This window comes from Pan troglodytes, chromosome 5 (genome assembly GCF_028858775.2).
Source record: "Pan troglodytes isolate AG18354 chromosome 5, NHGRI_mPanTro3-v2.0_pri, whole genome shotgun sequence".
Taxonomy (NCBI): domain Eukaryota; kingdom Metazoa; phylum Chordata; class Mammalia; order Primates; family Hominidae; genus Pan; species Pan troglodytes.
In genome coordinates, this window is record NC_072403.2 from 139,734,522 (window position 1) to 139,759,556 (window position 25,035).

Sequence of the window (25,035 nt, forward strand, 5' to 3'; positions counted from 1 at the left end):
CCACATTCTAAGCCATAAAACACACTTATACTTGGAAATTTTAAACAACATACTTCTCAATATACTGTTAATTACAGACAAAATCTCAAGAGAACTTTTAAAAATGTTTTAAACTCACTGAGAATAAAAATATAACATCAAAATGTGTGGAATACAGAGAAGGCTGTGCTTAGAGGGAAATCTATAGCGTCAAATGCATATATTAGAAAAGAAAAAAATACGTAAAAATCCGTAATCTAAACTTACACCTTAAGAAACTTGAAAAACAAGAGCAAATTACATCCTAAGTAAGCAGAAAAAAATAATAAAAATTAGAGCAGAAATAATGCAACTGAAAACAGCGAACCAACAACGAAAATCAACAAAACTTCAAGCTGATTATTTGAAAAGATCGATAAATAGATGTGCCTCTTGCCAGGCTAACTAAGCTATAAGGAGTGTAGACACAAATTTTTAAATCAAAAATGAAAGGGGGCATCATTACAAATCCAGTGGACATTAAAAGGATAATAAAGGAATACCAGGAGCAACTCTATGCCCCCAAGTTTGATAACCTATATGAAATAAGCCAACTCCTCAAAAGACACAATCTGCTAAAACTCACACAAGAAGAAATATGCAATTTGAATAGGACTATAACTATTAAATAAATTGAATCAATGAATAATAACCTCCCAAAACAAAAAACACCAGGCCCATATGGGTTCACTGGTAAATTCTAACAAATATTTAGGGAAGAAATTACACACATTTTTACAATGTCTTCTGGAAACTATTAACAGAGGGAATCGTTCCTAACTCATTCTGTGAGGCCAGCATTATCCTAATACCCAAACCAGGCAAATATGTTATAAGAAAACTACAGACCAACATCTCTCATTAACAAATGGAAAAACTCTCAACCAAGTAGTATCAAATCAAAGCCAAGGATACATAGAAAAAAATATACACCACAATTAAGTGGGTTTTATCCATATTTGTATAAGGATGGCTTAATGTTCAAAAATTAATTAATGTAATTCATCACATCAACAGGCAAAAGAAAAAAAGAATCACATGAGCATATCAATACATGCACAAAAATTATTTGACAAAATTCAACGTCCATTCATGATTTTAAAAAAAACCTCTCAGCAAATTAGAAATCAGAGAAAGTTTCCTCAATTTGATAAATAACATCTTTTAAAAAAATCCTATAGTTGACATCATACTTCATGTTGAGAAATTAGAACTTTTCAGCTAAGATCAGGAACAAAGCTAGCAGGATGCCTCTTACCACTCCTTTTTAATATTGTACTAGAAGTCCTAACCAATGGAATAAGACAAGAAAAGGAAATAAAAGGGATACTGATTGGGAAGGATAAAATAAAACTGTCTTTGTTCACATATAAAATGATTGTCTATGTAGAAAATCTGAAAGAATCAAAAACAATCCCTAGAAGTAGTAAGTAATTATAGCTAAGTTACATCTGGAATAAATGATGAAGTATAGCAAGGTTACAAGATATAAGATTGATACAAAAGTCATTTTCGTATATGCCAGCAATAAAGAAGAAAATTTGAAATTTAAAATGCAGTACTGCCGGGCATGATGGCTCATGCCTGTAATCCCAGCACTTTGGGAGGCCAAGGAAGGTGGATCACGAGATCAGGAGTTTGAGATCAGCTTGGCAACATGACGAAACCGCATCTCTACTAAAAATACAAAAATTAGCTGGTCGTGGTGGCAGGCACCTGTAGTCCCAGCTACTCGGGAGGCTGAGACAGGAGAATCACTTGAACCCGGGAGGTTGAGGTTGCAGTGAGCTGAGATTGCACCATTGCATTCCAGCCTGGGCAACAGAGTGAGGCTCTGTCTCAAAAAAAAAAAAAAAAAGGCAAAAAAAAAAAAAAAAGCAATACCATTTACATTATCACCCCCCACAAATAAAATACTTAGATATAAATCTAACAAAATATGTACAAGTTCAACATGAGGAAGACTATATAACATTCTGATGAGAAACATCAAAAACTGAAATAATGAAGAGATATTTTATGTTAATCAATAGAAAGACTCAACATTGTCAAGATGTTAGTTATTCCAAACTAGATCTATAGATTAAATCAAATCTCAATAAAAATCCCAGCAAATTATTTTGTGGATATTAAGAGATTCCCCAATTTATATGGAGAGGTAAAAGACCCAGAATAGCCAACACCATTTTGAAGGAGAAAAACAAATTTAAAGGACTGGCACTACCTGATGTCAAGACTTACTACTAAGCAACAGTGATCAAGACAGTATGGTATTGGTGAAAGAATAAACAAATAGATCAATGCAACAGAATAGAGAGCCCAGGAATAGTCTCATGCAAATATGGTTAACTGATTCATGACAAAGGAAAAGGAAATACAATAGAAGTAAAGATACTGTTTTGAACAGATGATGCTGGAATAAGTGGATACTCATATGCAAAGAAATGAATCCAGGCACATACCTTATGCCCTTCATAAAAATTAACTCAAAATGAATCACAATCCTAAATGTAAAATGCAGAATTCTTACACAATAACATACGAGAAAACCTAGACTACCTTGGATTTAGTGGTGACTTTTAGATACAACACCAAAGGCACAATCCATGAAAGAAAGAGTTGATAACCCAGACTTCATTAAAACTAAAAACACCTCTGCTAATGACACTCTCAAAAGAATGAGAAGACAGGCCACGGAATGGGAGAAAATATTTGCAAGAGTCAAATCTGATAAAGACTGTTACCCCAAATATGTAAAGAACTCTTAAAACATAACAAGAAAAACAAGAACCCAATTTTTAAAAAAATGAGCAAAAGACTTGAACAGACACCTCATCAAAGAAGATGTACTGATAGCAAACAAGCATATGAAAAGCATATCCTGAATACATGCCATCAGGGCATTGCAAATTAAAACAATGACATACCATAGGCGTCTACTTATAAAATGTCCAAAATCCAAAATATTGACAAAGCCAAATGCTGGTGAGGATGTGGAACAAAAGAAACTCTCATTTACTGTTTTTGGGAATGCAAAATTGTACAGCTACTTTGAAATATAGTTTGGCAGTTTCTTTAAACTAAACATACTCTTACTATACAGTCCAATAATCACACTCCTTGGTATTTACCCAAAGGAGTTGAAAACACAACCTACCTTAAATGTGCTCAGAACACTTACATTAGCCTGCAGTTAGTAAAAGCAAAATTCAAAATTTGATGTATGCTTTCTATGGAATGCATATTGCTTTTGCATCATTGTAAAGCTGAAAAATTATAATCATGTCATCATACGTCGGGGACTGTCTGTAGTTTGAAAGTAAAAGAATAAAAGATGAGAGACCTTGCAAATATTAACTGAAAGAAAACTGGAGTGACTATACTAACACCAGACAAAATAGACTTTAAAACAAAAATTGCTACTAGAGTCAAAGAATATTATATAATGATAAAAGGGTCACTCCATCAACAAGAGATAACAATTACAAATACATATACACCTACCATCAGAGCCTGCAAATACATGAAGCAAAAGCTGACAGAATTGAAGGGAAAATAAACAATTCAACAATAGTAGCTGGAAACATCAACACTTCACTTTCAACAATGACTAAAACTAGATAGAAGATACACAAAGAAATAGAAGACTTGAACAATACACATAAACCAACAGACATCTGTAGAACACTTACCCAACAAAAATAGAAAATATATTCTTCTCAAGTGAATACAGAACATTCTGTAGATCATATATTAGTCCAAAAAAAAACAAGTCTCAATACATTTAAAAGGATTGAGTCATACAAAATATGTCATCTGACTATAATAGAATAAAATTAGAAATCAATAGCAAAAGGAAATTTTGGGAAATTTACAAATGAGGAAGAATGTTTTAAAATACCATTTGACTTTTTAAGTCAAAAATCTAATTGGGAACTTAAATAGTTTTAAAATAGTATAAATAAAGAGATGCTGCTATTAAAATTTTTGAATAACATTAGTATCTTTGATTTCTGTCTTTCTCCTTAGTGCTGATGTAGAAGAATTATCCCTGTACCTGGGATCCCTTTCATCATTATCTAGGAGTTCTCTTTGAAGAAAGAAACTATACCCTGACCAGTGCCAATCACTTTACCTTTCCATTTTCACTCTGTTCTTTACAATAAACTGTTTTATAAACATCATTTTCAAATTATCACTTAATAGATGCAAGATTATCATGCTAATTGGAAGTTCGAAAGAATATTCTAAATAGCAACTCCCCAAATTAAACTGTTAGCCAAAAACTAAGTGTTTTCACTATTCTAATAAGAAAAATTCCTTCTACCAAAAGATTCTAGTCATTTTAACTTAGTAAATATTTATTATGTGCATCTTTTTCTAAATACCGTGGGGATTATTGTAATAAATAAGATTCAGATTCTGCCTCAGCAACCTTGTGATCTATTAGACAGATGGTGGTAGTCAGACAAGTACACAAATAGCCTCAATTACATGCAAAATGTGATAAATGCAATGATTAAGGCACGAAAAACTATAGTGATTTAAAAAGGGAATTGTTACATCTAATTAGAGTACTTAAGAGAGGCATCTTATAAAGTAATGGTTCTCAACACTGGCTGCTCATTAGTATCACACTGGGAGCTTTAAGACACCTTGATGACCAGACTTTGCCACAGAGCAAACAAATCAGAATATCTCATGTAAGTGGCCTGAACATCAGAATTTTTTAAAGCTCCCTAGGTGATTCTAATGTGCAGCCAAATTTGAGAATCATTGTTATAAAAGATGAGTAAGAAAGAAATAGAATTGAACAATGTGGAAAGTTTCATTTGAAAGGGGACTGGATACTAGAGCACTTGAAAAAATCCTCACTTCAATATAGCTAATATATTTTCATTCTTCCAACCTCAGCCCAATTAAAACATTCCCTAAAAAGCTTTTCCTGACTCCTCCAATGACAGTAATAATATCTTAGTAATGGTAACAAAAGCTGACACTTTTTTATGCACCTTTCTATATGCCATGTACCTTTCTAAACACTAAATATATTTCAATACGTAGCCCTCCCAATAACACTAGGAGATAGATAGTATTATTATTCCCATTTTACATGAAAGGAGGGTAAATAACTTGTCAAAGTTATTCAGCTAAGAAGTGGCAGAGTTGGGATTCAAGTACAATGGCTGCAGAATCCCTGTTCTGAAACACAACCAACTATAGTCTGATATTCCTTTTCAAGCCCCACAAAGAACACAAGTATACTTCCATCAAACCATGAAACACATCATATTGTAAAGATTTATGAGATTTTTCTCTTCCACTAGTCATTCATTCATTCATTCAGTTAACAATTCCTGAGCACACACTCTGTGCCAGAAATTGTGCTTGGTATCAGAAATACGAAGTCACGTGTTCATATTTTATGTCAAGGAGTTTTAGTCTACAGCAGAGGTCAGCAAACTACAGTAGATGAGTCAAATCCTGCTTGTCACCTGTTTTTGTAAATAAAGTTTTATTGAGCCATAGCCATGCTTATTGGTTTATGTATTATCCAGAGCTGCTTTCGTGCTACCACATAAATAGCATAGTGAAATAGGTGTGACAGAGACCCTCTGGCCACAAAACCTAAAAGATTTACTATTTGGCTCTTTATAGAAAAAGTCTGCCAACCCCTAGTGTAAAAAATATGGCAAATGAGAAAGTCATCAATGACTATCCAGTGAGGTGTATGTTATGAGGCCCAACATACTATGGGAACATAAAAGAGAAATCTAGATTAGGTTAGAGGGTCAGCAAAAGTCTTCTAGATGGCATGATATTTGAGCTAGTTTTGGAGGGCTGAGTAGAGTCAATTAGATAAAAAAGACCAGGCCGACTTTTCAGTAATATTAGACAGGCAAGGTCAACGGTGATCCAAGGAGCTAGAGTAATGACAGTAGGAATAGCAAAGAGGGTAGATAGGCTTAAATGATGTTACTTAGTTCTACAGAATTTATGAAAATATATCTTTGATTTCTTGGTTCTCATTATTTAGCACAACTAGTGGTGTGTATATAGTTGGAACTCACTAAATGTTTGTTAACCAAAGAGATTAATTCTTAAGTACAAGATAAACATCTTTCACTTTAAAAAAGGAGAAAATAGTTGCTTTCCATTCGTTCTTAAAATGATCAAACTATAACAATTCCGGATTTCCGCCCCCCCCCCCATTATCCTAGAGTGAAAAACAGACCATTTTTTTCTTGTTTTTGGTTGTGTATATATACATATTATTAACAATATAGTTGTACAAATGATAAGTGGTTGCAATGTGCTGTACCTGGAAAATTCATAGGCAGTTCAAATGGCTGTAGAGACTCACAACCTTCAATCTGCTCACAAATTTCAGCTATGATCTTCTTAACTTTGAGACCAGTAATTTTAATCACTTCTCCTGTTGAAAAACAGCATTCATTTCCAAACATTTCATAAATAGAGCCTAAAAGGAAAGAAAAGTTAAAAGAGCTTTTTAAAAAGAAATCAGTGAAGAACAAAGTAGACTCAAAAGCTTAATATAAAGTGTTTTAATTCAGTTCCTCTCTTAGCTACCTGCTAAACAGGAATTTAATCAAGCTTGGCAAAATGTACAGCATAGACCAGAAAAATATTAGATTTTCACTTTATTCACTGGGCCAAATATAAATAAATCTTATTTTTGTTATTTTTGTAAATTGAATTTATGATTTCCTCAGCACCCTCAGCTCATCTTACCATGGTCAAACTGCAAACGTATCTTCCACTACTGAGATTTATGATCTGTTTTTGCTGGGTCACAAAATTAAGCTCATATGACTCAAAAATGATCTAAATAACAACTGCAAACAAGGTTGTCATACAATTGGAGATGAAAAAGAGGGTCTGCACACCAGGGCTTCACATTAAGAGGGTCATATTTATTTATTAGATCTGGTTCTCTTCATTAGCATGAAAGTAAAACTTTTTGCCCATTTTTACCTCTTGGTTTTTGACAAGCTAGAAACCATTCTGAATATCTTTGTGGCGATAGGGGGCAGACCAACCCAGATAAACTGAAAAGCTTCATTTTAGTCAGGATTTCAGTCTTCTTCTTGACAAACCTTTTATCATAGATGCTACAGCTAAGTTTTCATTTACTTATTTTCCTTTAATATTCCCTGATGGAAGGACAGTGAGGAGTAAAATAACCATAAGATGAACAACAGCCAAGAGCAGAGGCAAAAATTCTGGATAATCTACCCCCAGTGAAAAGGAAACAATCCAAAAACTATATCTCTGGCATATTATTGCTTTACAATTCAACACTAACTTAAGGCAAGTATAAATAAACATTATAGAGCTGTGAGCTTTTATATATATCAATTTTTCCTGACTTCCAAGATGATTTACATTGTCTTTGCCATACTACATGTGAAGTATATGAGCACAGCGTTTTAGGTTTGCTTGTTTGTTTTCTGAATTTTTCTGTAGAGAACCACCTCCTCATAGAATTGTTCCTGATATGTAGCATGCACCTAGAACATTTTTATGGCATTGATGGTTGTCAGAAAAGTTAGTAAGCCTGGCATCCAATCTAGCTCTAAACAACAACTGTGAGGTCATATCAGAGTCCCAATAGGTAACAGGGCACACTCAAATTAGAATAATTTCAGGAAGTTTATCATAGGGGCCATATTTAAAAAGAGGCACAGCCAGTTCTAGGCAACCAAAGAAAATAAATGTCCTGACCTCACTCTTCTCCATAGGCATCCCATTAGCCAAATTCTGCCAGAAGCCAGAGGACAAGCGAGCTGCTAATGTCCCCACAGAAGTCAGCTTCCCAGGCAGAGTGGGTATGAAAATCCAGCACACCCACACTACTGTCCATATCTGAGCAAGAAGCATTTTTGCAGACAAGAAGAATACGTCTAAAGAATACACCTTAAGGTTAGTCTATCCATTCCTCAAGCTTCCGGTACATATTTCCACAACCCTCTCCTTGTCTCATACTATTCCCTTAACTACATATGTGCTCATATTTTCGTTAACTTTAATGCATAATGTTATCAGCAGGCTCAAGTCCTTTGTGGAACAAATTGAGGTATTAAAAATACTAATAAATCCACAGTGACATTTTTCCTCCAATTGACTCTGAATGGTTATTTGCTATGATCCTCATTTGGCAATTAATCACATACTAACATTTTATATCTTTAGTATTATCTCACCCTATACTTAATTTTTTATGAGTTTCAGTTTTTACAACTCCCAATTCAATTTTAAACTTCATGAGAAGAAATATTGCATTACTTTCTTGTATGACTACAACACATCAACTTCCCCTGTTCATTCATTCAGCAAACTTTGATTAAAAAAAAAAACCTACTATGTTGGCGATTGGCAATAGGAATCAGAGATAAAATGCATTATTCATTCCCCCCAGAAGCATTGTCTTGAAGGGAAAGAACAATTAAGCAGACAATTGCAACAGATTATGAGAAGAGTGTAATAAAGGAAATACAGGGCAATGTGGGAGTATACTGAAGGCATTTAATTATGCAATTACATGAAAAAGAGATTAGAGAAGGATTCCTGGAGGAGATGACTGCAGATTTGAGTTTTAAAGGAAGAGTCACAGGACACCAGGACAGGCAGAGGAAATAGTATTTGAAAAGGCACTGAGATGTGAAAGAGCCTGATACATTCTGGAAACTTCAAGTACTTTGTTATGTCTAAAATGTAAGTAAGAAGGAGGAAGTGGTAAAAACAGAGACTAGGGAAGTAGAGGGAGTCCTGATGGTTCAGAGCATTCATTATTGATTCATTATCAATAAATAAAAAAGCAATTTAAAGTATGAAGCAACCTCAAAGTCATAGAATCTACATTTCCAGTTATCATGGTCCAAAAACACATTTAAGGACAGGTCATTTGTACTCTAGGTGTTTGCTATACAAACCTTCGTCCACCGCATCACCTGAGAGCTTGTTAGAATCTTAGACCCCAGACCTGCTGAATCAGAACCTGTGTTTTTAACAAGATCCCTAGATGGTTTATAAGTACATTAAGGTTTGCAAACATTGGCCTAGGCAACAAATGGATAACAATATAGTCTCTGTTTTGAAATTGTTGCAAAACTAACGTAGAGGGGAGAATGTGTTTAGCAGAGAAAGCACTGGGCATCACTGAGTTAGAGGATGTTATAAGTGGAGAGAGGGAAAGGGAAGGCTTTTAAGTAAAGAAGCAAATAGTAAAATTTTTCTTTGTCATATTAAATGGAACATAATCTAACGTAGCCCATTTCAGCTGAAGTCTGTTGGGCTTAATTTCAGTGCACTGGTTATCTAATTGTAAATGTAATGTATATCAAATTGGCTGAGTTGGAATGTCATCTTTCTTTTAAAGGTTCAATTGGAATTCAGTATAAAAAGATAAATTTATGTGAGATTTCATATCAATTCACATGGAATAGAAGCCAGAGAATTCTATAAAAAGAAATTTCATGAGTCTTGGTCACCACAAGAAAAGCTTTTGACTTTTCAGGTCTTTTTCCAAGTAAGTCTTTCCTTTTGGAAGAAAAAAGCTCACTTCTTTCAGTCACATAAGGAAAAGACTATCATGTAAATGCTAATCTTTTATAATTTCTCTTTAATATTTCATGACTTCCAATGTTCTTCAACCAAGAAAGCTGTTAACTCATTTTTAATAAAGAAAGTGTTCAGAGATGTCCAGCACTAGAAAGCTAGAAAGTTATGTCTATGACAGGTGACAGGGACATATAGCAAAGCTTAAGTCGCTAAAACTGGAAATCTTCTTGTATTTTGTTATCACCAATATAATGTGTCTTAAAATATATTTTTTCCTTCTTGATAAGTTAAAATGGTGAATTTTAAAAATAGCCAACTTTCATTATCTCAAAACAAACACATAATATGTGTAATTGCTTTTAAAAAAATTGCTGAGATATGTGTCTGAAATATATCTGTGTATATACAGACATACATATTAAAATGGCTTTCATTTCATTTTAATCATAAAACATGTATTTTGAATATGCAAATCTCGAATCTATTAAATCTTTACAGACTGATTCTATCCAAGTCAAAGCATATGTATTCAGAATAATGCCAAACATCAGAAAAAGCTGGAACAAAGCAGCCTGTTTTCAGTGATCAAACATTGCCCCTGAAGGCTGTAATGAAAGAGCCATGTGCCTTTGAAATCACCTTTTCTGTAATGCTACTTTGCTCAATAAAAACGACACATTAATATCCTTTTATGAGCTCATCCCTTGTTTGACAATCCATATAAGCAATGCTGTGATCACATCAGAACAGCCAAAACAATTGGTTCAATAGATTTTCTTCCATCTTCCCTACAAAGTTAAAAACGTGTGACAGTCAGCAAAGAGGGAACTGCATTGGATGTTTCTCCCCTTTACTCAAATGCACTCTCCCTCCATTACTGCCTGCCCTACCACCCCCTGCCACTACACCAGGCCACCCATCCCTTTACATCCTTATTAACTTGTCAAAGTCCAACCAATTCCAAAGCTTCAGCCCATATTTATCATTTTCTTCAAAGCCTTCCTTGATCCCTACACCTAAGTAAGAATTAATTCTCTCCTCTGTGCTCTGATAGCACTTCATGCATATCTCCATTATAGCCTTATGTGATTATTATCACTCTTTCAATTGGAGTGTTATGTACATTTTGCAATTTATTATGATTTCCTAGAGAAGAGACATTATCTTAACTATATGTATACCTCCCCCACAGCTAGTAAAACAGTTTTTTATCACTTATTAGATGATTAGTGAATGTTGTTATAATTTTGTTTCATTGTAAAATGACAATTAATTGTTGTGAATATAATAGTGGTCCTTCTACATAAGGAGTTTAAAGCATGGTCAAATCAAAGGTTTTTGCATGGGTTATACCTTTATTTGGTATGTTTGATATCAAATACACAAGTGAAGTATATACAAACTGACTACATTGTGAATTCTCTAGACAAGGAGTAATGAGGGTAGTGGTTCTATAATATGAATCTCTACTAGTTAAGTTTGCACAAAGAGGGAGCTCATGTGATCATCTGAGATATATTTTTATAAGTTAGGATATTATATCTGCAAAGTATGGCTGATAGTGTCTGATAGAACCATATCCACTGGGGTTGCCAGTGGAGATGCATCTTTGCTCATTATAAATAGGTGTGATTATTTTTTGCTTCAGGATAGCACAAATTATCAAGAAGGAGCATCCCTCTAAAGGAAATGTTTAAGTGTAAAACTATTTTATTGGCAATTGTGTACCTAGACATGGCAGTTGATTTGGCATTGAGACCATTATGGTGATAAATTCAATTTTCCAAATGAACCTCTAGATAGGCGACCACAGGAATGAAGTTCAAAAGAGGCCATGGTTGCAATAGACATTTATATGGCCAGTCTTCCACAAAGAGATGGTCTGCATTTCCTGTAAGGCAGAGACAATGTCATTCCCACTCTATGAAGAATGAGTCTAAAAATAAGTGAGCATGATATTTTAATGCAGGGTACATATAAGTAGACACGAAAAAGCAAGCTTTCAGCTTTACTAAGGGTGGATTCTCCCAGTTGGACACTAGATATAGCACTAAGAGGTACATCTGAGAAATGCTAGGAAATGATCTTTCCAGGCCATAGAGACTCTCTCATCCCCAAAATACCAGTATTAAGAAGGCAAAGCATTGGGATTACATAATAAGAAAAGTTATGGCTGTGCTAAGAACTAAGGTAAAATCTCCCTAACCTCTAAGAATATAGGATTTTTCTTGTGAATTGGGGGTTTAAGTATTATCCAGGAAGTCAAGCCTAAAGACTGAAATATGCAAAAGACTGTAGGAAATGTTGGTGAGTCTTACTTAAAACATCTGAACATGGGGAAGCAATAAAAGTTCCTACAGATTGGAAATGCTGGGGCCTGAGAGCCAAAAATAAATAAATAAATAAATAAAATCAGATTAAATAAGTACTAGGACCAAAACCCAGAAAAGAACAACATTTCAGTCACTCTGAGTGATGTGCAAGAAATTCAGGTGACTAAGTTTCAGTGATAGAAGAAGAATAAATCACTGTTTCGTGCATTAGCTAAAAACGTGTTTGTTTAATGGTAAATTTATTAATTTAATAGATTAAATAAAACTGTACTAAGAGGGCTTACAAGTGGTTGTCATGATAGAAGTCATCATTGTGGCTCATTGAGTAAACATTATCAGAGCAAAGGGATTTGAGGGTGTGTGTATGAAATAAATATCCCTCCTGTGTATCCACAGAACATTTATCTATGATTGTGGAACAAATCAGTGTCTGTGCATCTTCTGATACTATTATTGATCAAATATTTCCCATATTTCACCCAAATTTTAACCCTCAAAATGACATAAATAATATTATAATTTCATGTATAAACAATATTGCACTGGGAGTTGGCTTATTGTTTTAGGAAGGACTTGGTTTCAAGTACATTTTATACACATCAACATCTCTGCCTACATTTTATATCTTAAATGTTAAATAAATTTAATATAGACATCTATAGCCATTTAAAACCATAAACTTGTTCTCTATTTCCATTTAATGAATACAAATGTACTGATTGCATTGATTATACAGGGACCCTAATGGATTACAGTGTGTTCGCACGATACATACAAAATAAAGCTTCATGTTATTATCTATTTCCCTAACTTTGTTAGCATTAATTAAACACTCCATTAGCTATTCTGCTTGTGAATTATAGTTTAGAAATTGAGAGTAAAGACTGGGCACAGTGGCTCACGCCTGTAAGCCCAGCACTTTGGGAGGCCGAGGTGGGTGGATCACCTGAGTTTAGGAGTTCAAGACCAGCCTGGTCAACATGGTGAAACCCGTCTCTACTAAAAATACAAAAATTAGCCGGGCATGGTGGTGGGTGCCTGTAATCCCAGCTACCTGGGGAGGCTGAGGCAGGAGAATCACTTGAACCCAGGAGGTGAAGGTTGCAGTGAGCTGAGATTGCACCACTGCACTCCAGCCTGGGTGACACAGTAAGACTCCATCTCAAAAAAAAAAAAAAAAAAAAAAGAAAGAAAGGAAAGAAAAAAAGAAAGAAAGAAAGGAAATTGAGAGTAAAGGCTTAAAATTTTTAATAAGACATTTGGAGGTCATTAATTGAAATTGTGCTTATATTGTGCATTTTTAAATTTTATTTTTATAACTCATTTTTATTGTATTTTATCAAAGTACTAATTCATGATGGATTAGAAAAGGAAAATGAATTAGGTCTTCACCACGGATAGTTTTGGAAGCACTTCCAGAAGGAATTAAGTGCAAACATATGATCACAGTCAAGGCAGGGAACAAGGATGTAGTGTCAAGGAGTTAGAAAGTTAGAGTAAAATTTCAACATCCTGAAAAAGGAAAGTTATAACCTAATACACAAAGTCTTAATCAGTATTATTAACTCATCTATCTCAATGACACAGAAGCCTGAGTGCCCTAGCTAAAAGACACAGGAATTTTAATCAACTTGACAGTAATAATTCTAATTGCAAGTTATTGTACTGGCATTCTGATTTCTACCTTATATTCTTCTGAGTTGTATGAGTTAATGCTGATCCTAATTGACCACGGATGCTTTGAGTTGCTGGACCTACACAGCTCAGTTCCAAAGCCATAAGCAGGTGAAATCTCCTAGTAAGTAAATTTTTTTTTTTTTTCTCTGTTGCCCAGGCTGGAGTGCAGTGGCGCAATCTCTGCTCATTGCAACCTCCACCTCCTACATTCAAGTGATTCTCCTACTTCACCCTGCCAAGTAGCTGGGATTACAGGCGCTCACCACAACACCCAGATAATTTTTGTATTTTGAGTAGAGACAGGGTTTCACCTTTTTGGCCAGGCTAGTCTTGAACTCCTGACTTCAAGTGATCCGCCCACCTCGGCCTCCCAAAGTGCTGAGATTACAGGTGTCAGCCACCCCACCCAGCCCCAGGAGATGAATTCTATGCATTCTACCTAAATAACATACCAAGTAGTCTCCATGACACAGACAGCAAATATGTGCAGTATATTCTACCATTTGTCCCTCTCATCACTAATCATCCAAGGTATATTTTGAGTTGAATCCAGATATGACCTAATAATCCTCAACATCGAGTTCTAGGTGACTATCCATCAGTTGAAGATGGCATGCCAGGTATTAATGATGCCCAGCCCAGTCCAGCACTATGACTTATCTTGCTTTCTTTAAGCACCCTTGGCTAATATTTTTAAAGATTTTAATCCTTAAATTGGGCTAATTTACTCCCAAAGGCTTAGTCAAATGAAATCTGGCAGAAGAATACAGAACCCCTCATTCAATCATTTATTCCAGGTTAGCTGTCTGAATTGAGGCATAAAACTCTAACTTGATAATAATCACAATTGTATATAACTCAATGGCAGTTATAAAATGAGTTTGAATTTCATTTACATCTCTAAGTGCTAGCAACTTTGACGATCTCTTGAATCATTGCATCTCAGCAGGAAAATTTAAATACTCTTTTATCCTATTAATGTATTATGATAACTGAGTCCCCATACAGTATCTGTATCAAGCAGGTGTCCAAATTTTATTTGAACATCTTCAGTGGTGGAATTCCATTTATCTTAAGGTGATCTGCCTTACTTTTGAGCAGCTCTTACTGTTAAAAATTTCTTCATTTTATTAACCTTTATCTGTGTTTATCTGGGATATACACACTAGAACAGTTGTTTAGCCTTTGAAATCGTACAGAAAACAATTATTTTAACTCTTCTACGTAGAAGCCTTAACATGTTTGAAGACAGCTGTTCTTTCTAACAAACAAAGCTGTCAAACAATTGGAGTATATTCAGGGCCACTGTTTACTGCATAGGTTGCCCATTATAAAACTACCGGAACCACAACTTACATGGATGTGAATGGCATCCTTGGAGTTGTGGAACATGGAATCCTGCTTCTCAAAAATATGTGTACTTAAGTGTTCCAGGAAAGACTAAATAGTAGCTGTCAGAGATGTCCAAAGGAAGTTGCCTGCCAGAAAACTAAAAATCTTTGTGTGAGGAATAACCAGCCGTTTCATACTAGCAACATTTGGCTTTGCCAACCAGTGGTCAAAGTAATACCTACAGTAGAAAAAGTACAAATGTCTTAAATTTGAGCAGCAAATGTAGGGAAATAATACCTCATCAATACCTGGATTCTTCCCCTGTGTCCCTTCTACCATTAAAGCCAAGACATAAGGATTATTTCCCCAGGAAAGAAAGGAAGTTTTAGTCATTGTTTAGCTCTGAGACTCAAAGACATTTTGAATACTTAGGGAGATAATTGTCTTGACAAGATAGGCTTTATTAAAATTGAACAATATTTTTCATAATTGTCAAAATCTTTTCATATGAATATAAGAGTCAAATAATGAAAGATGATCTATAGTAGATTATAGACCAAGGGGGGCACAGTGCATGACATAAAGGAATTTACCACCCTGCTGAAAAAAATTGGGATTTTTTTTTAGTACAAAGAGAAAAAATAAAGCATACTGTGTTTTACTTCCAAAATCTACTCTTTGTGCCAGATCAGAAAAAAAAGTTTTAAAATCAAAGCTTTTGATTTACAAGAGCTGTTTCTTATTGAGAGAAGTAAAAGCCAGGTCTTGAGGAAGGTCATAGAATTTATGCTTTGCAGTTAGTTTGAAAGGCAATAAAATAATCAGACAATCTTCTGGGAGAGTGCCAGGGAAGCAGAGAGGTGAGTTCAATAGAGAGGCATCCTGGAGAAGATGAGTTGGGCCTGATTTGAAGACACCATGTGCAGAAGTCCAGAGATTTCTATAAATACCCTACTCAGCATCCCCTGTGATCAGATTCAGGAAGCGGTCACTGTAGATTATGACTAATGACCATCCTAACAAATACTAAATCAACCTGAAGATACAAGATCAGTGTCTCAGCCTCTCAGTTCTGTTTGTTGAAGGCCTCCATCAACACTTACCTGAACGTCCAGCAAAATTATGTTTATCCATATGTATCAAAGGTCCGCATATCCACTCTCAGGTTAATGATTGATTAGGACTCATAGAAGTCAGAAAAGCTGTTATACTCATGGTTACAGTTTACTCAGAGAAAGAATACAGATTAAAATGAGCCAGTGAAAAAGGTGCATAGGGCAGAGCCCAAGAGAAATCAGGCACAGCTTTCCAATTGTCTTCTCCCAGTGGAGTCACATGGACAGAGCATCATTCTCCCAGCAATGATGAGTGACAACATGTACAAACTGTTGCTAACAAGGAAAGTTTACCTGAGCCTTGGGGTCCTGGGATTTTACTGGAGGTTGATCACAAAGGCATGGAGTGCACACACAACTGACCTTAACTACAAAATATGCAGCACCCCCTTAGAGGTCAAACTCATACAGTGTGGCCAAGGACCTCAGGTGAAAAACAAAACAAACAAAACTAAAAAAACAGACATCCACCAAAAATCACCTTGTTAGCATGAGCTAGCCATGCTAACAGATGTTAGAGTGGCCAAAGGTCCAAAGTATACAAAACACTCATTGGGCAGGATGATCCAAGGGTTTATAAGGTATCTCTAAGGAGCCAGTCAAGACCAGTCCTTTCTTTGGAATGTACATAAAGTTTGAACACCCAAAGCCTGCTGAGTTAACCCTTTACTAAATATCATGTTTCAAGACTTTGTTAAAGCTTGTCAGGAAAAAAGTTGTCCAAGACTTGAAAAGTACAAAAAAGATTACTACATATCCTCTCAGTAGAAAGCTAGATATTGTCTAGCAGACATTTTGGGAATTATCTGATTCTACAGAGGTATACAGCTTATACTGCCTTGTAGAAAATTAATAGAAATGTAAATTATTATCCATAGTAATATAAACAATTATTTTCCACTGCAATAAAATGATTTTTTCCAGTAGATATGTAATTGATCTATGCCTTGTAGAAAAGATACACTAACCTTATATGTTTGAGGTTGATAATCAGGTTTAACTATACTGTAATTCATTTTGGCACTTCTGATTTTACTTTTGCTTGTGTGTATGTATGTGTGTTTGAACTGGATTTAACACCTCAATGATTCCCTCACTTAATGAGTTAAAAATCATTTGCACATTCATTTTATGTTTATTTGGCAGTGAACTTTTTACTTAAGTGAAAAAATTGTATCAGTCTCATATTAGTTGCACAGCATTTGAATGTTCTTTTCAATAAGTTTAGTCATTTGTAACAGAATGGAATCCTGGAGTCCCAGAAATGCATTGATAATATGAGGAAAATCTCCAATATTTACATTTGGGTGGAAATTCAGTGTTGTAACTCACACTCCTTATATTTGTAAAATATTGTACTTGGTTTATACTTTAGATTTTCTTCCTTATATCTTTTTTAGCTTTGCTTTTTCTTCCTTCGTTTTCTGTTTTATTGAAGTCTTTAATCGAAAGAATAAAGATAGATTAATGATTTAGTTTGTTCTTAAAATACATTAAATTTTATCATATTCATTTATAAAGTGCACTATTCAGTATAAGGTAGCTACATATAGTGTCTATAGTTTTATTCAATAACTAAAAATTCTAAAACAAATACTGATGTACATCATTGTATAGTTATGCTACTTAATAGTTTATTTTTGCAGTCAAATTTTCTCTTTGAATGCTTTTCTTAGCAGATCAAGTCCAAAACAGATAGAATTTCATTATCATTTACTTTGAAGAATGACAAATATTTTAAAACTTTATGCTCAAAAGAGTCACTGAGAAATTTTAAAATAAATAAATTCTAAAGATTCTAAAAAATTAAATTGCCCTTTGGTGGATGAGCTCACTCTCCCCATATTTCTGTATGTTTGAAACCAATGCATAAAGTTTCATAACAAATTGAACTGAGAGATATAATATTTAAAAATACTCAATAATCATCTTATTGAACAATTTCTATCATCTACTGAAGATCTAATATTATCCATTTCAGAGCACAAAACCAGATATTATCAAAAGATATACACACAAAGAAATAACCAATAAAAGCCAAAAGATCCCTTTTCTTGAGAAACTTACATTCTAGGTAGCTGGAGACAGAAGGCACACACAAATATATAAAGAACAAAAACTAATAAGCTAGTAGACACTAATGCCAGGCACAAAGAGCTTTGGCTAAGGCTACTAAGATTTTTATTTTTAATTAATTAATTAATTTATTTATTTATTTTTTGCTTTTGATAGAACTCAGTAGCCAAGAAAGAAAAAAAACAGTTTTCTGTGCTATAGAAAAGGAGATGTAGGTACTCTTTTCTAAAGACTGTTTCTTTCTTCTAGGGGGAAAATCCTAAAGAATTCTTCTAGTTATATAAGCCATTGTATTCTTGGGAAAACTTTGAGACAATTGATTTGAATGCAGCTGTACTTAGGCAAGTAATTTCTCTATAATATCAACTGATATGTTTGATTATTTGGGATACAAAGTAGTAGACAGAAGAGTTGGTTATGAACTCACCCCCACCAAAGAAAAACCGAGTTCCACTGCTAAAATAAATCCCCAAACAGTTGCTTAAACAACAAAAGAAAATGCTTATTTCTCTCTCTCAACCAGCAATCTAGTGAGAAGTAGACAAGGTTTCTATTGAATTATCATAGGATCTAGGACTTTTTATGTTGCTCTCTTCAACAGATCTCCCATCTTATGTTCTAAGATGACTGCTCTATCTCCTACCATCAAGTCTGAATTTCAGCTAGTGAGAAAGAGAAATGGAGAAGAGAAAGCATTCCATTCATTTTAGTAGCTGCAATAGATATTTGACACATGAAACACCTCACAACCTATTGGCCCAAACTTAATCAAGTGGCCACATTAAGATTCAAGAAAGCTACACAATATCACCTTTAGCTGAAACTCTGATACTACAGAAGAAACGGAGAACAGATATAGTTAGGGAACAGCTAACAGTGCCTAACCTAAAAGGTGAGGGAAAGGCATGTATATTTCATTATTTAAATTAGACTATGCTATGCCTGTAAATTTTACATTGTCTTATCGAGGAAAAATGTATATTTTTATTTGAAACACCAAAGTTAAGAGGTCTGTTGCTGAGTCTGAGACTGCAGAATGAAATTTCAAGACTGATGTTTATCTCCACTGAAGGAATTACTATTAAACACACACACACACACACAATTTTCTTTCTTCATTCATTCCTAGGCATTTAACTAGTTAAAAGTCACAGATGAGAATGCCTTCTCTAGAGTCAAGTTCAAATCCAGAATCTCCATTTAATAGATTTGTGACCTCAGGTAATTACTTCACCTGTAAAATAAAGATAGTGCCTCAACTTCGTTATCTTTCACATAAGGAAAATAATATTACCTCAAATGGCTTTTTTGAGGATCAAATAAAATTATTTTACGTGCATAGCCCCGCCCCTGGCATCTATTTAGGGCTTAATAAATATCAACTATTATTATTTTATCATTATTATTTTACATGATGTTTAAGACTGAATAATCCAGTGTAATACAATACTATCATATGCTGGTGGGATTGTCTTGATCAAGATGCAGGGCAGTGTCCTCCTATGGATGGGGCTTTGTTTTCCCTTAATAAAAATTGGTATTTTCTTTGCCAATATTTCTGAGGAAAAGAAAAAAGGAATGGAGAAGATGGACTTAGATTGGGGATAAAGACACCTTCAAGATCAGCGTTTCCCAACCTTCCACAAATGAACTCTGGTGTGCCACAAATTGGTTATAGATGTGCCAACATATTGAACTTCTCATTGCTTAAAGTGACCAGCTCAGGTGGATCTGGGATGACTCATAGCTTTGGCTGGTGATATCTGGCTACAAGCTGCCTTGTCTATTTATTCCCAGTGTGCCAAACAAATATTCATATTGTGTATAGATGTATCTGTCATAATTTAAAGGGTTGAGAGGAATGGTTCAGGAGCACTCTTAATGGAGACGATAAGCTGTTGTTTTTCATACAGTGGTTGGCTGAGAAGTAACTATTATACCAGGCAAGGGTAGAATCTAGCTTTTCAGAGAGGATCCATGAAAAATACATAAACTTCATTTGTTTATGTGTTGACTTTTAAAAATCTATGCAACTAATTAATTAAATATATGATATATGCCAAACAGAATAACAGTGCTATGTATTACTGATATATTGGTGAGCAAATGATGTTTTCTGAACCTTTATGAAATTTTAATGTGTTAGAAGAAAATATATTAATCAAATAATTATACAAATATACGATTGCAAAGTGATAATAACTATGAATGAACATTGCAAGACATTAAAAGAAAGGGTCTAAGCTTCTGGGTTCTGAAGTATATATGTATGATATTTATTAAACTATTCAACGAGTATTGATATTTATTAAACTAGTCAACAAGTATTGATGTTCCTCAACTTACCATAGGGTTACATCCCAATAAACCCATCATAAGTTAAAAATATCTTAAATTGAAAATGCACTTAATACATATTACCTATTGAACATGATAGCTTAGCCTAAACTACCTTAGACATGCTCAGAACGCGTAAAGCACCCCACAGCTGGGTAAAATCATCTAGCAACACAGTGCACTATAGAGTATCAGTTGTTTGCCTTCATGATCATGTAACTGACTGGGAGTGGCAGCTCACTGCCACTGCCCGACATCCAAAGAGAGCATCACACTACATATTGTGGGACCACGAAAAGACCAAAATTAAAAGTACATTTTCTACTAAATGCATTCTGCTTTTGCACCATCGTAAATCAAACTACTAAGTTGGGGGCTGTCTGTATTTGCGGAGTTCCAGGCATATTAATCTCAAACTTACAGTAAAGTTTTATTCAAAGGCTTCAGCTAGGACTTTCATTTCTGGGAAGATGGAGTAGACATACATTTTCCTACCATCATATGTTCCAGATTTGAAGCTGAAAAAGCTGACAACCTGGAAATGCCAGTGGACACAGACCAAGAAAACCCTCAACAAAAGCCTGTTCTCTTTAGCCAAAGGGCTAGGAAAGGAACATCCTATACAACAACAACAGAAAACCTGTTAAGCAATAACCATTCTAATCTAGCCAAACATCACAGAAAAACAAAACAAAACAAAGCAAAACAAAACACCATTGTCTCTATGCCCACCCACACCAATAAAGGCTGAATAGAGAACTTAGGCCTCGCTCTTTGCCAGGCTGTAACAAGTCACTCCCCCATTTTTTGCTTGGGTGGTGTCAGAAAAGGCAGAGTAAAGAGCTGGGTCTTACATCTTTTCAAGGCAATAACAGTTCCCCAACCCCTGTCAGGGAAATCAGGAGGAGAGCCTAGACTTCCACTCCCATTCGGAAGCACTGATATGTCCTTTCTCCTTCCCACTGAGGTGATGTCAGAGGATCTACTGAAAAATCAGGGACTTGTGCCCAGCACAATCAGTCACTTCCCAGCCGCATGATGTAAGGGGTGGCCAAGAGAGGCCCAGTAATAAGGCAATGCTCGTACCCCTCCCAACATGGCTAGTGTCAATGAAGTCATAGTGAGGGGTCAGCACTCCCATTTCACATAATAAGAATCCTCACTTCCTAAAGTGTCACAGAGCCTGAAAGAGAAACCTGGGATTTTTATCCTACTTGGCAATAATGAGACACTGCTTCCTGCTGTAGCAGTGTCAAAGAAACAAAAAACAGAGAACAAACAGAAAATTAAAAATAAAACAGCAGATGTAAGCTTTGCCATATCAACAGTTACATTAAACGTACCTGATTTAAATACGTTTTTTTTAAAACAAAGATTGGTAGAGTGGATTAAAAAACATAACCCAAAGACATGCTATGACTCACTTCAAATGAAATAGGTAGATTGAAAGAAGATGGATGGAAAATGATACATCATGTAAATATTTATCAACAGAAAGCAGAAGCAGCAATATCAATACCAAATGAAGTAAAATTTAGAGCAAATGAAATTACTAGAGGCAGAGAAAAACATTACATAATGATAAAAGTGTCAATCTACCAGGAAGATAAGGAATCCCAAATATGTATACACCAACCAAAGAACAGGGCTGAGAAATATGTAAAACAGAAACTGCTCTAACTAAAAAGAGAAATAGACAAATCAACAATTACAGTTGGAGTCTTCAACACCCCTCTTTCAACAACTGATAGAAGAACTAGACAGATTACCTGTAAGGATATAAAAGAACTCCACAACATCATCAAACAACATAATCAAATCTTCCTTTATAGAACACTTTACCTAACAACAGCAAAATACACATTGGTTTCAAGTACCCATAATAACATATACTGAGATATCCTGTGCCATAAAACAAATCTCAACAAATTTAAAATAATTGAATCATAATATTCTATGACCACAATGAATTAAGCTAAAAATCAATAACAGAAAGATACCAAGAAATTCCCCAAACACTTGAAAACGAAACATAACACCTCCAAATAATCCATGAGGCAAAAATAAGAAAAAAATTTTTATATATGCATATAATACATATTTATATCTATATACATATACATACACATACATATATTTATATACACATACACTGAACTTAATAAAAATGAAAATACAACATATCAAAGTTGTAGGACATAGCTGAGGCAGTACTGACAGGATAACTTTGAGCACTGAATGGTTATATTAGAAAAGAGCAATAGCCTCAAATCAGTAATCTAAGCTCATAATTCAAGAATATGGAAAAAGAAACAGAAAAAAATAAAGAAAATCAATGAAGCAAATAGAAGATTCTTTGAAAATATCAATAAAGTTGATAAAATACTAGCAACTCTGAAAAAGAAAAAATGAGAAAAGACACAAATTATCAATAAGAGGATAGCACTACAGAACCTTCAGACATCAAAAACGTAATAAGGGAATCAACTTTACCAAATAATTTGACAATTTAGTTGAAATAAACCAGTTTCTCCAAAAAAAAAAAAACCAACAAAATATACTACTTCTCATCCAGTATGAAATAGATAACTTGTTCAGTCCGACAACTATTAAGGAAATTTAATTCATATTATAAAACTCCCAAAAAAGAAACCTCCAGGCCCTGATTGTTTCACTGGAACCAATCTGCCAAGCTTCTAAGGAAATATTTTCAACAATTCTAGATAATCTCTTTCAGAACATGGAAGGGGGAATACTCACCAATTTAGCTAGTGAAGCTAGTATTGCCATTATACCCAAACCAGACAGACAGCACACATCGAAAAAATAAACAAATAAGTAAAATAAACCAATTCATTAATATAGACAAAAATCCTTCACAGGAATTTAGCAAATAGAATCTAGCAATATATAAAAAGAATTATACACCATGACCAAGTGTGGTTAATGCCAGGAATACAAGGCTGGATCAATATCAACAAAGCAATCAATGTAATCTACTACATTAACAGGCTAAAAAAAGGCATGGCAGGGGGTGCAAATGATCATTTCAGTTGATGCAGAAAAATCATTTAACAAAATTTTACACCTATTTATTTAAAAAACAAACTCTCACGCTGGGAGTGGTGGCTCACACCTGTAATCCCAGCACTTTGGGAGACTGAAGCGGGTGGATCGCTTGAAGCCAGGAGTTTGAGACCAGCCTGGCCAATATGGTGAAACTCCATCTCTACTAAAAAGACAAAAATTAGCTGGGCACGATGGCAGACACCTGTAATCCCAGTTACTCAGGAGGCTGAGGCAGGAAACCCAGTAAGCAGAGGTTGCAGTGAGCCGAGATTGCGCCACTGCACTCCAGCCTGGGTGACAGAGTGAGACTCTGTCTCAAAACAAAAAACAAAAAACTCTCAGAAAAACTAGGAGTACAGAGAAATTGCTCAAATTGGTAACAAGAATCTATAAAACAAACAAGCAAAACAAAAACAAAAACTTTACAGATAAAATTATACTTGGTGGTCAAAACCTGAATGTTTTCTCCCTAAGATCAGAAACAAGTCCAGGCTATCCGCTGTAACCACTCTTATGCAAATAGTCCTAGAAATTTTAGCCAGTGCAATAAAGCAAGAAAATAAAATAAAAATCATACACCTTGGAAAGGAAAAAATAAAACAGTCCCTATTTCCAAATGACATAATTATCTACACAGAAAATCCAAAGGAATCTAAAAAAACAAAACAAAACAAAACACTATTAGAACTATTAAGTGAGTTCACCAAAGTTGTAGAATACTAGAATAATATTCAAAAATCAGTTTTATTTCTGAAACTAGCTATGAACCTGTGGACAATGAAATTCAAAATAAAATATTTGTGATTGCTCAAAAAATGAAATACTTAGTTGTCAGTGTAATAGAACATGTACAGAACTTGTATGCTGAAAACTAAAAAATGTTGATGTGAGAAATTAATGATCTTAACAAATGGAATGGAAAAACATACTGTTTTCATTCATTGAAAGTCTCAACAACGTAAAGATGTCAATTTTCCTCAAATTGATATACAGGTCAATGCAATTCTTATCAACATTTTTGTAAATTTTTTGTAGGTATAGATGAGATCATTCTAAATTGCATATGGAAAGACGAAGGAACTAGACAAGCTAAAACAATTTCATAAAAGAAGACCAAAGGAGGTAGGAATTCAACTACCCAAGTCAAGACATATTATTTAACTACAGTAATCAGAACTGTATAGTTAGTGGCAGAGGAATAGATATACATATTAAAGGAAAAAAATGTATTCCCCCAAACACAGCGCCACAGAAATAAGCCCATCTGATTTTTGACAAATTTGCAAAAGCAATTCAAAAGCAAGCTTTTTAAAGAACAACAACAAAGTACTGGAAAAATTGGACATCCATAAAATTAAAATAATTAACCTAGTACAGGTTACCCTTAAACAATGTAGGGGTTAAGGGCACTGGCCTTGTGCAGTCAAAAATCCATGTTACCGCATCTGTCTTTCCCAAAACTTAACTACTAATAGGCTACTGTTGACTGGAAGCAT

The 25,035-nt window shown here is 34.6% G+C and overlaps 1 protein-coding gene across 6 annotated transcripts in view; it reads right to left on the reverse strand.

Moving 5' to 3' along the window:
• Positions 1 to 25,035, reverse strand: part of THEMIS (thymocyte selection associated) — a 232,673-nt gene that overhangs the window by 162,829 nt on the left and 44,809 nt on the right. For 5 of the 6 annotated variants that reach the window (XM_054686292.2, XM_016956282.3, XM_009451964.4 and 2 more), the window contains one exon: positions 6,341 to 6,499. The exons of the other annotated variant lie outside the window; for it this stretch is intronic. In XM_054686292.2, coding sequence (XP_054542267.1) covers positions 6,341 to 6,499 — 159 coding nt within the window. The remainder of the gene's footprint in view (positions 1 to 6,340; positions 6,500 to 25,035) is intronic. 6 annotated transcript variants of the gene reach the window in all.